The sequence below is a fragment of the Triticum urartu genome, chromosome 7A (genome assembly GCF_056163025.1).
Source record: "Triticum urartu cultivar PI428250 chromosome 7A, HENAU_Tu73, whole genome shotgun sequence".
NCBI classification, from domain to species: domain Eukaryota; kingdom Viridiplantae; phylum Streptophyta; class Magnoliopsida; order Poales; family Poaceae; genus Triticum; species Triticum urartu.
The window spans coordinates 56,594,551-56,611,650 of NC_141879.1; the positions used below are offsets into that span (position 1 = coordinate 56,594,551).

The following is a 17,100-nucleotide window of genomic DNA, read 5'->3' on the forward strand; positions in this document are numbered from 1 at the left end:
TGAACAATAATAATTCATGCTAACTTACATCCAATTGGATATATATATATATATATCAGGATCTTTCCAACACAAGGTGCTTGCCAAAGGATAAAATGTAAAAAAAGAAAGGTGAAGATCACCATGACTCTTGTATAAGGTAAAAGACAAAAGTAAAAGATAGGCCCTTCGCAGAGGGAAGCAGAGGTTGTCATGTGCTTTTATGGTTGGATGCACGAAATCTTAATGCAAAAGAACGTCACTTTATATTGCCACTTGTGATATGGACCTTTATTATGCAGTCCGTCGCTTTTACTGCTTCCATATCACAAGATCGTATAAAGTTTATTTTCTTCACACTAATAAATCATACATATTTAGAGAGCAATTTTTATTGCATACAACAATGACAACTTACTTGAAGGATCTTACTCAATCCATAGGTAGGCATGGTGGACTCTCATGGAAAAACTTGGTTTAAGGATATTTGGAAGCACAAGTGGTATCTCTACTTGGTGCAAAGATTTTGGCTAGCATGAGGGGGAAAGGAAAGCTCAACATGTTGGATGATCCATGACAATATACTTTATTTCAGATATAAGAGAACATAACTCATTTCGTTGTCTTCCTTGTCCAACATCAACCTTTTAGCATGTCATATTTTAATGAGTGCTCACAATCATAAAAGATGTCCAAGATAGTATATTTATATGTGAAAACCTCTCTTTCTTTATTACTTCCTATTAATTGCAACAATGACCAAAACTATGTTTGTCAACTCTCAACAACTTTTATTCATCATATCATTTATATGTGAAGTCATTACTCTTCATAAGATCAATATGATCTCTTTACTTCTTTTTATTCTTTCTCTTTTCTTTTATTCCTTCACAATCATAGCAAGATAATCAGGCCCTTGACTCAATACTAATCTTTATTATATATAGATCACGGACTCGATTACATAGAAGGATCATAAAGCAAAACTCAAAACTAAATCATACTAAAATTTTATTCTACTAGATCAAGATATTACCAAAAGGATTGAACTAAGAAAAATGGTAAAGATAGGAGTGTAATGGTGATACGATACCGGGGCACCTCCCCCAAGCTTGGCAGTTGCCAAGGGGAGTGCCCATACCCATGTGATTATATCTCTTTCTTCGGTGGTGGTGATGTGATATTCTTGGCGATGATGCCCCTCAGGATATGATTCTCCTCCTCGAGCTTATTGACTTGCTGCTTGAGATCCACTATTTCCTTACGGAGCTTACCCATGACGGTTAAAGCTCCTTTCACCCATGGATGTTGCATAGCTGCGGGAGAACAAGTAACACTCTTTTTCATATTTTCATAAGAGAGAAATTTAACATTGGAAGGGATGACCGAGGTTGGAATGGCTGAGCTCTGTAGTTCCCCCATCGTGAATCCGGCTCGGAAACGGGAAGTAACTTCTTGATCCTCCTCCATGGCATCTAACCTTTTCAAGTCGTCCTCCATCTGTTCCTCCGTTGATGGCACAAAGTGGTCAACATCACTATTTTCTCTTGGTCCCGGTGACGGATTAGACACCGGCTCTTCCCAACTGATTCTTGAGAATACATCTTGCTCTAATCTGCGGCAGAAACAACTCGAAACAAAAATAGAGGATATTTGCATGGTACGGTGGTCAAAACCTTCGAGAGATTATATAACGAATTTTTACCGACCAAAAGAAGTATCGTGCAAGAAAACGGACTCCGAAGAGCACACGAGGTGCCCACGAGGCAGGGGGCGCGCCCAGGGGGGTAGGGCGCGCCCTCCACCCTCGTGTCCTTCCCGGACTACTTCTTATTTTCCTATTTTTCTAAATATTTCAAAACAGGGAAAATTGCCATTAGAACTATTTTGGAGTCAGTTTACTTACCGTACCACGTACCTATTCCTTTTCGGAGTCTGAAACATTCTGGCAAGTGTCCCTTATGTATTCCTCCGGGGTTACGGTTTCAATAACATTAGTTTCAACATTTATAGGATTACCTGAGATATAATTTTGAATCTTTGACCGTTCACCACCTTCAGATTTGTGCCTTCGAAGTTGTTGATTTTTATGGCACCGGAACGATAGACCTCCTCGATAACGTAAGGACCTTCACATTTGGAGAGAAGTTTTCCTACAAAAAATGTCAAACGAGAGTTGAATAGCAACACATGATCACCTACATTAAACTCATGCTTTTGTATCCTTTTGTCATGCCATCTTTTAACCTTTTCTTTAAATAGTTTGGCATTCTCATATGCCTGGCTTCTCCATTCATCAAGTGAGCTAATGTCAAATAGCCTCTTCTCACCGGCAAGTTTGAAATCATAATTGAGCTCTTTAATGGCCCAATATGCCTTATGTTCTAGCTCGAGAGGTAAGTGACATGCTTTTCCATAAACCATTTTATACGGAGACATACCCATAGGATTTTTATATGCAGTTCTATAGGCCCATAATGCATCATCAAGTTTCTTGGACTAATTCTTTCTAGATCTATTAACAATCTTTTGCAGAATTAATTTGAGCTCTCTATTACTCAATTCTACTTGACCACTAGACTATGGGTGATATGGAGATGCAATTATATGATTAACATCATACTTAGCAAGCATTTTATGAAAACACCATGAATAAAATGTGAACCACCATCAGTCATTAAATATCTAGGGACTCCAAAACTCGGAAAAATAACTTCCTTAAGCATATTAATTGAGGTGTTATGATCAGCACTACTAGTTGGAATAGCTTCTACCCACTTAGTAACGTAATCAACAGCAACTAAAATATGTGTATACCCATTAGAGGAAGGAAACGGTCCCATATAATCAAAGCCCCAAACATCAAATGGTTGAATAACGAGTGAATAATTCATAGGCATTTCTTGACGTCTACCAATATTACCAATTCTTTCACATTCATCACAAGATAATACAAACTTACGACCATCTTTGAAGAGAGTAGGCCAATAAAAACCGAATTGCAATACCTTATGCGCAGTTCTATCTCTAGTGTGGTGTCCTCCATAACCCTCGGAGTGACACTTGCGTAGGATCTGTTCCTGTTCATACTCATGTATAAAACGTCTAATAACACCATCTACTCCTTCTTTATAAAGGTGTGGGTCATCCCAGAACTAATGTATTAAATCATAGAAAAAAAATCTTTTGCTGGTATGTGAAACTAGGTGGTATAAATTTAGCAATAATATAATTAGCATAATCAGCATACCATGGAGCAGTGCGAGAAGCATTTATGACAGCTAATTGCTCATCAGGAAAGCTAGCATCAATAGGTAGTGGGTCATCAAGAACATTCTCTAACCCTTAAAAGTTGTATGCAATGGGGTTCTCAGCTCCCTTTCTATCAATAATATGCAAATCAAATTCTTGTAGCAAGAGAACCCATCTAATAAGTCTAGGTTTAGCATCTTTCTTTTCCATAAGGTATTTAATAGCAGCATGATCAGTGTTAACAGTTACTTTAGAATCAACAATATAAGGTCTGAACTTATCACAAGCAAATACAACTGCTATTTTTTTTCAGTAGTAGCATAATTTCTCTGGGCATTGTCTAGAGTTTTACTAGCATATTGGATAACATTTAATTTCTTATCAACTCTTTGTCCTAGAATAGCACCTACAGCATAATCGCTAGCATCACACATAATTTCAAAGTGTAAATTCCAATCAGGTGGCTGAACAATAGGTGCAGAAATCAAAGCGTTCTTAAGTGTTTCAAATGCTTTTACTCAATCATCATCAAAGACAAAAGGAATATATTTTTGTAAGAGATTTTAGAGAAGTCCTTAATGAACCTCCTATAAAACCAGCATGACCAAGGAAACTTCTTATACCTTTAATGTCCTTGGGACACGACATCTTTTCAATAGCATCAACTTTAGCTTTGTCAACTTCAATACCTCTTTCAGAAATTTTATGCCCCAAGGCAATATTTTGCCGGAATGTCTATTAATTCCCTTTTCGGCAAATCACGGGCACTCGACATTTCCTACATTATAGCACAAGCGATGCTAAAATTCACTAAAAAAATCAAACATGACCATTGCTAAAAAAAGGTCATATCGAGCCTTGAAATTTGCCGGAACGGAAATTAATCAACACTCCGGCAAAACATAGGCCACTCGGAGGTGTTCCCTACGCCACATGAGCATTCACACATGAGCATTCAAACTTTATGCTCATTGCATTTCAATGGTTGAAAATATTAACAAAAACATTTCAATATATCTTATATATAGTCCTAACATTTCATTCAGACAAGAAGCATAACTAAATATGACCATCATACACTTACTAAATACCCTAGTTCTACTCTATTTCTAATATATTCAACACTTACTAAAAATAGGACCATCATACCCTCACTAAATACACTTACTAAATACACTTACTAAGGCTCCGTTCGGATCCTCTCCACGATCCAGCTTCTGGAAATATGCACGAGAATCCAGCTGAACGGTCTAGCTTCGAGAAGCCCGCTCCTGGAGAAAGAGCAGCATGTAGTGCAAGTTTCTAGAGTAGCAGAAACGCAACTTCAAGAAAAGGAGAAGGGGAAGTTGCTCAGAATTACACAGGAATGCCCTTCCGAAGTGATCCTCGAACCGTTTTTCTCTTAGCGAACAGTTTTCCTCACGCTAGGAGCAATCAAAGTGGGCCCAAACCTCCCTTCTTGGGTGGCCAGTCCATGCTGAGGCAGAGTTGGGAAAATCTTGAGCTGCCGAACACATCCTGCTTCTGTAGGAAGCTGGCGGCGGCTAGCTTCTCGGGAAGCTGGCTATTTGCTGAAGCTAGCGACGATCTGAAAGGGGCCTAAATACCATAGTTCTAATCTACTGAACACTTACTAAAATTTATATTATCCTAGTTCTACCCTAAAATTTTTTACTGCAAATTTATATCACTAAATTTAGTACCTAAAAATTCCTATTATTAAAATTTCAAACACAGTGGAAGGTGGAGGGCCAGGGACGAAGGGAGGGGTGACTGAGGGAGGAGGGAGGAGGAGGACGGCGGGAGGGAGGATGAGGCAGGATGAGGCAGGGAGGCGGGAGGGAGGTGGAAGGAGGGTGGGAGGGATCGTGAGAGGGACGAGGAGGGGGAGAGAGGCGGAAGAAGGAGGGATGGAGGAGCTACATTGGTGGAGGAGGAGCAGGACAGTCGGCGGCGGCGGGCAACGACGGTGGTTGGGGAGGAGCAGGACCGTCGGCGGCGGCAGGCGACGACGGTGCGGGGGAGAGTGAGAGTGGAGTGGAGAGGGGTGAGTGAGGGACGACCGGTAGGAGAAGATGGGATGGGTGTAGCAGCAACGCGCTTTAGAAGAAGGTGCTACTGCTAAACGCCATAGCAGTAGCGCGGGATTGGAAAACGCGCTGCTACTAAAAATGTAGCAGCAGCGCTTTCCAGTAAGAAGTGCTACTGCTAAGTTGGGCCCGCCATGTGACAATGTTTGAAGTTAGCAGTAGCGTCCTAACCTATAGACTCGCTACTACTATATACTTAGCAGTAGCGCGTGTTTTGGAAGGTCACTACTACTATACCTAGCCTGTCGGCAACGGTGTGGCAATTACAGTAGTAATGTGTTATATTTCAGCCATGCTACTGCTATGTGGATAGCAGCAGCGCCCTTCATGGGCACGTGCTACTGTTAATTAGTAGTAGCGCCCACATTCGACCAGCCCTACTGATAAGCTTCTGTGTATAAGGTTTTTCCTAGTAGTGCCTTGTGATACTTTTCCGTGAACCTATAAGCCGCCGTAATAGCCAACCTTTTACAGATGACGTTTAGCAAACCCAAAGTTCATGAAGCTAGTACGAAGGAACTCGATACTCTCATGGTCTAAGGAATTATGTAAATGTTAACTTCCTTTGTGTTATTAACCATTAACTGGTGATGGATGTATCTCATCGACATCTATTCGGGCCGATTCAACACAAGTGTTCTTCTAACATTGTGCCCTCAAAATTGTCAGCATAGTCATGTCCATGATGACGAAAATAGGACCATCATGCACCACTTGAGCTAGTCTTAGAAGCACGACTAGGAATACATTTCACCGTTTATTATACCACACGTGCAAATGAGTTTCCCTCTGAGCCTCGTGGTTATAGTAGACTCGACAATCATTGCAGTTATATAGGTAACATAAACATCAATTACAAACTTGGACATACAAAATAACTATTATTATTTCCACTGGGGCATATCTCCTACACAAAGAGCTCCATCCATCTATATGAATACATTTTATGCATCATAATAAAGCAAAAAACACATGCAGGCATCAACAAAAATGCAACACTAAATTTATTGTTTATAAAATATAAAAAAATAAAGAGTATCAAGAATCACAGCATTAGCAAGAAGATGGTTTGAAATGGCAATGAAAGGAGGAAATGACTAAAAGGTGAAAAATATACTCCGTCCGTTTTCCTTTGGTCTGTGTATATGTTTTTGCCGGTTTTTTTGCCTTTACACAACACGTAGGCTTTTCTCTTGCTTCGGGCCAAGGCGGCTACCCCTCCGTTTTTCTTTTGTCTGCGTATAAGTTTTTGTCGTTTGCTCACTTTTATCCAGGATTCCTCTTAGGCGCAGACGAAAGAAAAATGGAGGGAGTACACATGCAAAATAAAATAGCATCGTGAGGAAGAAACAATGTTAGAAAACACTTACAAGAAAATATAGAAATAGAAAAACTACAAATTAAAACTAATAAAACTGGAAAAGACCAACAAAATTATTGGAAAAAAATCAATGTTGGGAAAAAATATGTAATTTGGGATCATATATCATAACAAGTAGTAATGTGTTAAAAAGTTTATATGCTTTCAAAATGATAGAAAAAAATCCAAAGAAGATAAACGAAAAATGAAAAGAGAAAAGAGAAAAAAAAATGGAACAGAAAAAGAAGAAACATGTGCTTACATTGACTAACAACGTAAACACACACACACACACACACACACACACACTAAGAAAAACGAACAGGCCATGAACAAAGCCCAATTGTCAACGGACGGTACGCTACATACTTCATTAAGACAAAGGAACATGCCATGAACAAAAACTATGCACGCACGCAAAAACTATGCTGACTAAGAAAATGAACAGGCCGAGAACAAATAATTTTAATGAGGTCACAACATAAATACTTGTACGTACAGGAAACAACATAAAGATACAAATTTAATACCCTCGCACAGATATTAATGCATAGAAATTGAACGGCTATAAAGTCGAATGAGACTTCATTGTATTTTACTAGTCGGTTGAGATTCAGCCAACCCCCATTAAATTCTACTCCCTCCATCCAGTGAAGAGTGTACATCTAGTTTCAAAATTTGTCCACAAAAGAGTGTACTTTTATCTTCTCAATGCACTTTAAAGTGGGAAAAAATAATTTTCTCTCATCACACAGTAATCAAGACCAATAGCAATCTACACATGATCTTCTTAGGCTCTGTTTGGTTCATAAGTCCTAGGACTTTTTTTAGTCCCAACTTATAAGTCCTAAGTTCCTAAAAAGTCTCGATAGCAAAAGTCTCTACCTGTTTGGTTCCTGTGACTTATAAGTCCCTATAAGACCATATTACAACTATAAGTCCCTATAAGACTCTCCTTGAGAGTCTTATTTCATAAGTCCCAAATGCCCACTTTAAGTCCCTATAAGTCCCTTCTGTTTGGTTTAGATGGGACTTATAGGGACTTTTTTAAGTCCCTAAACCAATAAGTCCCTGAAAACAAACACCCTCTTAATTTTTACATACACTTAGCTCATTGGGGGTTGGGTAATTAAAGAGGAGAGAGATGGTGGCTTGCACCTTTTCAATACATTTTTTACTCAGCTCCATAATTTGTCCTAAAATTTCTACATATACACTCTTCACCGGACGGAGGGAGTATACATCTCAACACCAAACTGGGTGGATGCTAGACCTGGCCATGGGCAGGCCGGCCCGGCCCGACCCAACACTGCCCCCGGGCCAGGCTCGCCTAGATTTTGAGCCCGGTGGCCGGGCCGGGCCGGGCCCGGGCCCGTCATTTTTGCAGTTTTCTGAAGGTCGGGTTGGGCCAGCCCGAGGCCCGGCGGGCTTTTGCATGTTCGGGCCGGGCTCGGGCCTAGAAAACAGGCCCGATGGCCGGGCCGGGCCGGGCTCGGGCCTGGGTTTTTTTCGTCGGGCTTGGCTAGGCCCGGCCCGAAGCCCGGCCCGGCCCGAGGTTTGGCCAGGTCTAGTGGATGCCGAGCCTACAAGCATCATGTATAGTTATATTAATTGGGTCTGCTCGCAACTGTGCGAGGCGATACATTAAATGCTCACAAGAAACATGCAAAACGAGGCAGATTGTAAAGGGCATTTCCGATTGTGTGTTCCGTTTGGAGGAAGTCTGACGCAAGATACGCAAATCATGATTTTTTGTACTGTATCGGTTTCACTGTCGAGATAATTAATGATAGATGGTCCATGGATAGCAATTTGTCAGGATTTGGTGCTCTCTGTAACGCACATGTTAGGTATAGTTGTACACTAGTTGCTTTCATGTGCTTCTCAATAAGAGCCGTTTTCATGTACCTAACGTGTGTACACTTGTCCTGTGCTTCTGAATATTAAAACTGTCCGGGGTAGCCAACAGTTTCAACTGTCCCGATTTGACATTTCATGTATAGTGGTTAGTAACAGAGTCTTGTTTTGAGCCTGCCACATAATCTAGAGATTACAATAAATTTAATGTACAATAGACTATCTCTTTGTTTCGGTGCTTGCGATCGCATCTAGGTGGTCTGCGGATGTGGATGTAATTTTTATTACTTCTTGCATTCATTGTATGGTCGTGATTGAAAAGGGATAGATCGAAAGTTTTCTTGAAAAAAAAACTAAATATGAAGTGAGAGATATCGTTGGTAAGAGATCATATTTTAATTAAGAAAAGGCAAACCTATTATTTTGGTTTCTCTCCTTCATCTTAACATCTTATCAACCACTGTTCATACAACATGTGACGCGTTATTCCTCAAAAAGAAAACTAATTAATCAGTTGCCGAGTGAGATTTTGAGTAGTACATGAGATAAGGACAAAAATTTATTAGCCACGCACACAACCAATAGGTCGGTGTAGACCATCTCATTAATGCTGGCCCAACTCCCTCTACTACTATAAATACCCGTCCCGCGCGCTTCCCATTTTCTCCATCTCCCACTGCGTCATTTTGATCGCCTGGTGAGCAGACTACCTACGCTTCAATTTGCTTTCCACTACAAAGTTCCCGAAGGTCAGAAGTAGCCATTAGGTGTAAGCTCTAGTGAAATCCTTGCTGCGATCTAAGCATATTTATACATGTATACATCATGCATTCCTTGAAAAGGGCTACATACATATATATCTGCATGCCACTCTGGGTTTGATGCAGGTTCATTTACAAAAAAAGTACATTGGCTGGAGAACCGTCGTATATATGTTCCATGGAAGAATAGCTAGTGGTATCACGTATGTAAACTTTTTATAATAGTGTCAGAATTAAGCTTGTATATATAGCTTTCTTCAGTCTCAAACAAATTCTTCAAATATTTTCTAGCAATTTATATGTATATATGTTGTATAGATAAACCTAACAAGCAAGCATTAATAGCCATTTTTCTCTCTTACAATGAGCCACATCGTCAAAATTGTTGTCGTAATTGGATTTGTTATCTTCGTTGACAAACAACCGCGTGATATACACGGGATTCCTCTCGGACATGCAGCATGCATCCGTGCATTTACATGGGTTTTAAATCTTGCACTTAATTGTGGAATGCTTAACTTTTATGTTAAGATTTTTATCTTTATTTTGTTTTGTAGAATTTGTCACATGTTTTGAATCTTAACAAGTAAATTTATATTCTATGCAATATCAACAAAATAATTCTCATTTCCACTACACACACGGGGTATCATCTATTATATGAATATTTATTAGGATTCCAATAAGTCGAAACGTCTCAAATATACCGACAAGGTAACGTTTTGGACAACGGTATCTCTAGAAAATGTAACCGTGGTCAAAACATACCTTAGCAATTTTTTGGCCAAGACCAAAACTTTGCTGCTAGTATGAATGGCTGCAATTATTTTGGCTTGCCTGTGCCTCTTTAGCAACTAGTTCACTTTGCTGGCCAATGTTGGCCAATTTATGGGCAAGGAAAAGTTCGAATAAAAATTTAGTGTAGCTGAATATTTGGTAAGCAGAACTTGGACTAAAACCAAAGATACAACTATATTTCATAGCAGAGTGTGTTTTAGTTTTTTTACTTCTGTTTTGAATTACAACATGTAATAAGGAAGCAGGGTGTGGCGAGCCAATGCATGCGGTTCGCTGAGTTAATACATAAAATCTAAAGAACCCCTTTTGGCTCCTGCTTGATATGCAAGTTGTTGCTAAGATGCGCTCTTTTCTAAATGGAGGAAGTACCCCCGACCTCTGTTGAGGAGGGTACACCCTCGACCTCTGAGCTATGGGTAACATACATCCTGAGTTAATATTTTATTTGGAAGCATAAAACCAAGCAGGATAATTTACTTTCTTCCAATTGCAGAATGTATGGGGCCACGAGTGCTAATAACAAATGAATAGTACCCTATAAACTCTATGAAAGTACACTGAAAACTTGCATCCTTAAAAGAGAAACATTCTGTCAGCAATATAAATATTAATTTTGGAATGACAGCAAACCGAAAAGTGCAATCACATGTGCTCCAAAAAGCAAACCACAGACACTTAATTAATTACTGATGAGTGTCTCAAGTACTCACAAGTAATAACTCAGCTACTGACTCGTTTTACCATGTTGTTACAGCGTTACCCCCATCGCATCTGAAGTGCAAATATGGAATTGCCCAGAGTCCTTTGGCTAGCATTTGTTCCTGTTTTTGTCACAGTTGTGTCGATCATGATGGCACAGCTACGAACAACATTCTCACGAACAACCAAACAATCACCCCCTCCGCCACCCGTGACCGTAGGCGCTCCCCTTCTTGGGATCCTCCCGGCGCTTCTCACCAAGGGCCTGCTGCAAGTGATCCGCGATGCCCACGCAGAGATGGGGAGCGTCTTCACAATGAGACTATTGCATCTCAAGATGACCTTCCTGGTTGGGCCAGATGTGTCGAGCCATTTCTACAAAGGGCTGGACTCGGAGATCAGCCAGGACGAGGTCTCACAGTTCACCACTCCGACCTTCGGCCCCGGCGTCGCCTTCGACGTGGATTTCGCCACTCGGCGCGAGCAGTTCCGCTTCTTCGGCGATGCAATGAAGCCGGCCAAGCTCAGGACCTACGCCTGCCTCATGGTTCGCGAAGTCGAGGTAATCAATAATAAGATGTTATATTTAATCAGTTGCGTGGCTTTTTTGTGTTACTATTGCTAACATATTGTATATGTAACGTATGCAGGAGTACTTTGCGAGATGGGGACAGTGTGGCACGGTTGACTTGAAGCAGGAGCTAGAGCACCTCGTCACGCTCATCGCCAGCCGGTGCTTGTTCGGGGAGGATGTCAGGGCGAAGATGCTGGTCGAGGTGGCAACACACCTCCGTGAGCTCAACGACGGCATGCGCCTCGTCACCATCCTATTCCCGCACCTGCCGATCCCAGCGCATCGCAGACGCGACAGGGCGCGCGCTAGGCTCGGCGAGATATTCTCCGACATCGTCAGATCCCGCAAAGCAAGCTATCCTGACGGTGGCCCAGACGTCGTCGACGACATGCTACAGTGCCTGATCGATTCCAGGTACAAAGACGGTCGCGCCACGACGGAGACGGAGGTGGTCGGAATGTTGGTCTCCGCGTTGTTTGCAGGGCAGCACACAAGCTCCAGCACGGGCACGTGGACCGGAGCACGCCTCCTCGCGCGCGCCAACAACAAGAAGCTTTGTGCTGCGGTCCAGGAGCAGGAGCGGATCGTGGCGCGGCATGGGGACCGCGTGGACTACGAGGTCCTGCAGGAGATGGACACCCTCCACCGTTGCATCAAGGAGGTTCTGCGTCTCCACCCGCCGGCGATGATGTTGCTGCGCCATGCGCGCCGGAGCTTCACCGTGCGAACAAGGGAGGGCAACGAGTACGAGGTTACGGAGGGGCGTACAGTCGCGAGCCCGCTGGTGATCCACAACCGTCTCCCGCATGTGTTCAGGGACCCGGAGAAATACGAGCCGGACCGGTTCGGCCCCGGTAGAGGAGAGGACGTCGCCGGCGGAGCATTCTCGTACACGGCATTCGGTGGTGGGCGGCATGCCTGCATCGGCGAGGCATTTGCGTACATGCAGATCAAGGTTATATGGAGCCACCTGCTGAGGAACTTTGAGATGGAGATGGTGTCGCCGTTCCCTGAGACGGACTGGAACGTCGTCATGCCAGGGCCCAAGGGGAAGGTCATGGTCCGCTACAACAGAAAGAGGATGTCAGGCTTGTCAGCTGCAGCCTAATTAATCATGAGCCGACAGAGACGCTATGTGTATCTACTTCGTGTTGCCTGTTTGCTTTGTCCTGGCACCAATAAATTATACTCTGTTCTAAAGTAAGTTAACAGTTGCGCCATGCACAATTTAGCTAGTACTGTGTTTTTCATCAAGCCAACAGTGGAGTGCACTTACATGAGCGTGAAATATAATGGTGACGTGTGTGTACACCTTGTTGTTTTTCTTGAGGGAGACTAGCTAAACACATTACGCCTTGTTGATAAGTATACCGCCTCTTAGCAAAATATAAGACATATATTTGGTTGTATTTCAAAATTTTCTAATTGTAACAAAGTTTGCAAATTTTTCGAGAAATGAAAGAAAGATTACTTTGTGGAGTCTAGTAGTCTGTTGCTTGGTTACCTACTTATAGGAAGAAAAAACTCCAAAAATTGTTAGGTTCTCTGCCATTTATTGCGTGTGTTTGCGGGGTTTGTGTGTCTTGTGTATTGTTAACAAGGAGCTAGGCAGGTGTGTGTTTATGTGTGTTTCTCCTTTTGTGTCTCCTATTGTTAGGTTCAAGTATGTAACTTCGTGGTTGAGCATTTATAGTTTCCTCCATTTTCTTGTTCACATAAATAGTTGAAGGGGAAAAAACTCATCTGGATATTTGAAAGAAAAAAGGAGGAAGATACTCTTTTGAATTTCTAATCTAACTTGTATAGTAGCTATCGACTCCCCCGTTGTGGAGGCGCATCAGTGTCCAGCCCAGTTTTCCTGTACTGGGCCGCGACCGTTTTGTCATCTTCTGCACGGTCACTGAGACTGCCAGTGCCACTCTAGATGAATTGGCATAGTCAGTTGACCATTAAATTCCGGTCTGCTTTTGTTGTTTCTATTGAATGTTGGATGTTTCCAGGATGAATAGACTTCACAAACACTTTCACGTCTTGGAGTGAATTTATATATATGCACAAATTCAGATCCTGTAGGTTCCAACCTGAGTTCACACAACACATGGTACGGATTGAGAGAGAAAGAGGGAGAGAGAGAGAGAGAGATGTCATGATTTTGATGTGCAGTACATACTCTTTTTGAACACGTCATGGGATGCTGACATGGTACGTTTAGACAGTGTCCACGCAACCTCCAGCATCTATCTAGCTAGCTGTGTCCATCATAGCCTGTAACGAGAACAAACGGAATGTTGATGTCCAACAGAGTCGTTCACTAGAGGACACATGATTAGACACAACAACAACGGGTGTGCAAAGACATGTTAGAGTATCTTTAACCGATCGCTTATATTCTTTTAGAGGAGTAAAAATTCTGTTTTTTTCTCTAAGCTACATCTTCTAACAGACCTCTCAAAAGCCTTAGAGGAGTATAATTTTCAGTTTTGCTAAAGCACATCTAGAGGTGATTTAAGTACTGCACATCTAAATCTTAGTACGTCATTAATTTTAATTGGTGCAAGCATTTTTGTTTTTTACTTTCTAATTTGATTGACTCACTTAGATATGCAATAATTAAGACACATCTAGATATGTCCTAGACAGTAAATATAGTGGACAATAACTGGCTGGAGTAAAAATGTCGTTCACTATAGTTAGACGGATGGCTCTCGCGACTCGCGTGAAGGCCCCCTTATGGCCGTCGGTGCCCCGTCAGTCACGCCCGACGATGCCTGGATTCCCGATGGCTGCAGCCGTCTCCTCGCTGGCGCCTCATGCTCCTCTCCTGTGCCTTTGTAGCAGCTGCGGCCGCTTGACCGGCCAGGCCAATCGGGTGCTTGTGCCGGTTCCAGCCGGCACGAAACCAGTCGAGGCGTCCGCCATAGCCGACATCGTCGACCGCGTCGGCACGCTGGTCACCGTCACGACCGTCACCTCCATGCCAGTTAGCTAGCAGCCCCCACGGCGATGGAAATCCCAGCAGCCGCAGGCGCACCATCGTTGTTATTCCACACCCAGGTACCTCCTTCCGTGAGACAGTTGGACCCGACAAGGGTGTCTGCGTCCTCACGCTGCAAAACAGCACATTATGCATTGTCATCGGCGGCGACGTTGGCCCGAACAGGGCGGCGTAGCTTCATCTTCACGCATCCACCAAGCGCAGGGTCGCCGCAACGGAAATGGCAGAGTCCCATCGTCACTCAGCCTCCAGCAACTAGGCGAGAGCACTCTGTCGACACCACGAGCGCCAGCACGGGGCGCAGCGACCATGCACGCATGACGCTCTAGACGATATCCAACGAGATTAGAGGACGTCGTCGATCGCGCATGCCGTAGTGGTGTTCGTCTGTGTTTTGATTTTCGGTTTGAGCTTTTTTTCGCCCTAGGCTGAGATGGCCGAATTTCGGCCATTTTCAAAAATTTCGGCTGAAATTTGACCAAATTTTGACTGCAATTTGACTTAAATTTGACCAAAATTTACCAAATTTAAGCAATTTTGGCCTAAATATACTTTTCGCCTCAGGCCGAGATGGCCGAAATCCACTTTTTGCGGCCGAAAATCAAAACACACACAAGGCGAGGCGAAGGTGTAAATGAAAATGAGCCTTGAGCAACTGGAGCAACAACACACCCACTGCTGTCGGTGGGGTGAATTTACGCACAAATTCAGACCTTTTAGGTTCCAACTTGACTGCTCAATGACTGGTAGCTTGGGATCGGGTTTGCCGATCCAAGGTGGAGGGCGGCCTCGGGGAAAGGGCCCTCGGTGCGCAAAATGACTGCCTCCTCCTCAAGCTGCTGCATCGCCTTCACTCCCGCGCACCGTCCAGATGGGCTTCTTGGGTCTGGGATCAGCTGGTGGGGCGGTCCCTCCTTGGGTCCAGCCGCTCCCCCCTTGAGGGCGAGCACTGGGCGGCCCTCATGCGGCTGCTGCCGGTGTATAGAACGCTCACCAGGGTGGAGGTCGGCGATGGGCGTGCGACGGCGAACCCACGTTATAGGTTGTGGGGGCAGCTGCCCCCACTAGTTTTTTTCATTTGCGTATGCATAGTCCTCCAAATACGTGGGTGCCCCCACTAGGCCGAATACTTTGCCCCCGCTTGCCACAATTTCTTTTGTATTTTCAGAAGCCCACGTACTCTAAACTATGAAGAAGCAGCCCACTATTTGCTGTAGCATGTAGCCCGCAGCCTGCGCTTGCATCGTTTCCTGGCTAACTCGATCGCAGTGGCCTTGCGGCTCGGTGCCTCGCTCCAGATCTCAGCGTACACACACGCACCTGACGCACGCACGAGACTGCCGAAGCCCTAATCTCTCCCCTAAAGCGATCATGCAGCCGCCGGCTCACTGCGACGTTGCCCCTGCAGTCAATCGCAGCCTTGCCGTCGTCCGTCCCTCTCGGCCTTGCACAGCAAGATGCCACAAAACAGCCCCGTTTATTCTGCAACTCCGTAATTCTACATGACACCAAGGTATGCCATATAAGTCATCTATGGTTTTTTTTGTTTGCGACTTTTTGGTTTGTTTGCAAATTCTATTATAGAAACCATGTTCATCTCGTCTATTTACGTGTATATTTTACCGATTTGGATGATTAGATCAGTTCAGCTGCTCAAGCAATTCGGTTATGATATATAGATTTAAGTTTGCAACTTTCTACCTTGAATAAAATTGACATATAGATTTAAGTTTGCAACTTTCTACTTCGGATTATCTATTATACTACTCCCTTTGTAATAAACAAATATAAGACGTTTTAAACACTTGTTTACAAAGGAAGTATATTTGAATCCTAGCACACTTCAACCGGAGCCCCAACTACTGAATTTTAGATTACTGGGACGTTTCCTTTGCCTTATTATTCCATGAATATGAGTATATGACCATACATTCTTACTCATCGTTTCACTTTCACTTGTAAGAAGAACATTAAAAATTTCGACGCAGACCCTATGCCACTCCCTCCCCAGAGCAACTGCCCAAATCCGTTATTCCTCCCCCTCCTCCCTACCCTCTCTCTTCTCGTCACCGGCAACCCCCTCCGGCAAAAGCCCGTAGGGAGCCGGCGATGGCGAGCCTTTGTTTCCTTCGCCCAGGGGGCTGCTTGCTCGCGATTTGGTGGTAGTGTTTTGGTATACTGGCATTGACTTTGTTCTTTTTTGTTCCTCTTACTTTCTCTTTTGGTTTTCGGCCTAGTTTCTCTTTTAATAGACTGGGCCACTCTGTATTATTTCTTTTTCCTATCTATATGAAATGGCAGGAGCACCCTCCTTGCATCATAAAAAAAAAATCTCTTGCCCCCTCTCGTATTTTTTCCTAGGTCCGCCCCTGCTCGTTCTGGCATGACCTCTGGCTCCCCTGTGGGGTGCTTCGAACGGCCTTCCCCGCCTTGTTCACACAGGCCGTCTGCTCCGAGGTCACGGTCTGGACGGCCCGTCGCCGCGGGGTGCACGCTCTGCTGGTGCCCAGGCTCACCCTCGGGCGTCCGGGGAGTGTGCCGCGGTTCAGCTGCTGGTGTCGGAGTGCCCTGCCCGGGACGGCCCCGATGCCCGGACCGTCACGCTCTGTGCGGGCCCTGGTGGTGGGTTCTCGTCAAGAGGCGCCTACGCCCTCTCCCACTACGGCGGTGTGGGGGCGGCCGCGGCGTCATTTCTTTGGTCTTCCCGTGCTCCGTCGCGGGTCAAGTTCTTTGGG

General features: G+C 43.9%; 1 protein-coding gene across 3 annotated transcripts; it reads left to right on the forward strand.

Annotated features, from left to right (window-relative positions):
- Positions 1–9,206: 9,206 nt before the first annotated feature.
- On the forward strand, positions 9,207–12,843 carry LOC125523155 (obtusifoliol 14-alpha demethylase-like). 3 transcript variants are annotated; one of them, XM_087536948.1, is made up of 3 exons: positions 9,207–9,287; positions 10,852–11,358; positions 11,447–12,843. In XM_087536948.1, exons 2-3 carry the CDS (start codon positions 10,882–10,884, stop codon positions 12,476–12,478), a joined length of 1,509 nt encoding a protein of 502 aa, XP_087393074.1. In that variant the 5' UTR covers positions 9,207–9,287; positions 10,852–10,881; the 3' UTR covers positions 12,479–12,843. The 3 variants fall into 3 exon arrangements, with proteins under 3 accessions (XP_087393074.1, XP_048544168.2, XP_087393075.1); XM_087536949.1 differs by having other exon boundaries at positions 9,217–9,307; XM_048688211.2 differs by having other exon boundaries at positions 9,213–11,358.
- Positions 12,844–17,100: the final 4,257 nt, after the last annotated feature.

What these genes read in the sequence shown, in the direction of transcription:
- LOC125523155 (XM_087536948.1), top strand. Translation starts at nt 10,882, where the DNA reads ATGGAATTGCCCAGAGTCCTTTGGCTAGCATTTGTTCCTGTTTTTGTC. An exon ending in TCATGGTTCGCGAAGTCGAG is followed by an intron (nt 11,359 to 11,446) that starts GTAATCAATAAT and finishes TAACGTATGCAG; the next exon opens with GAGTACTTTGCGAGATGGGG.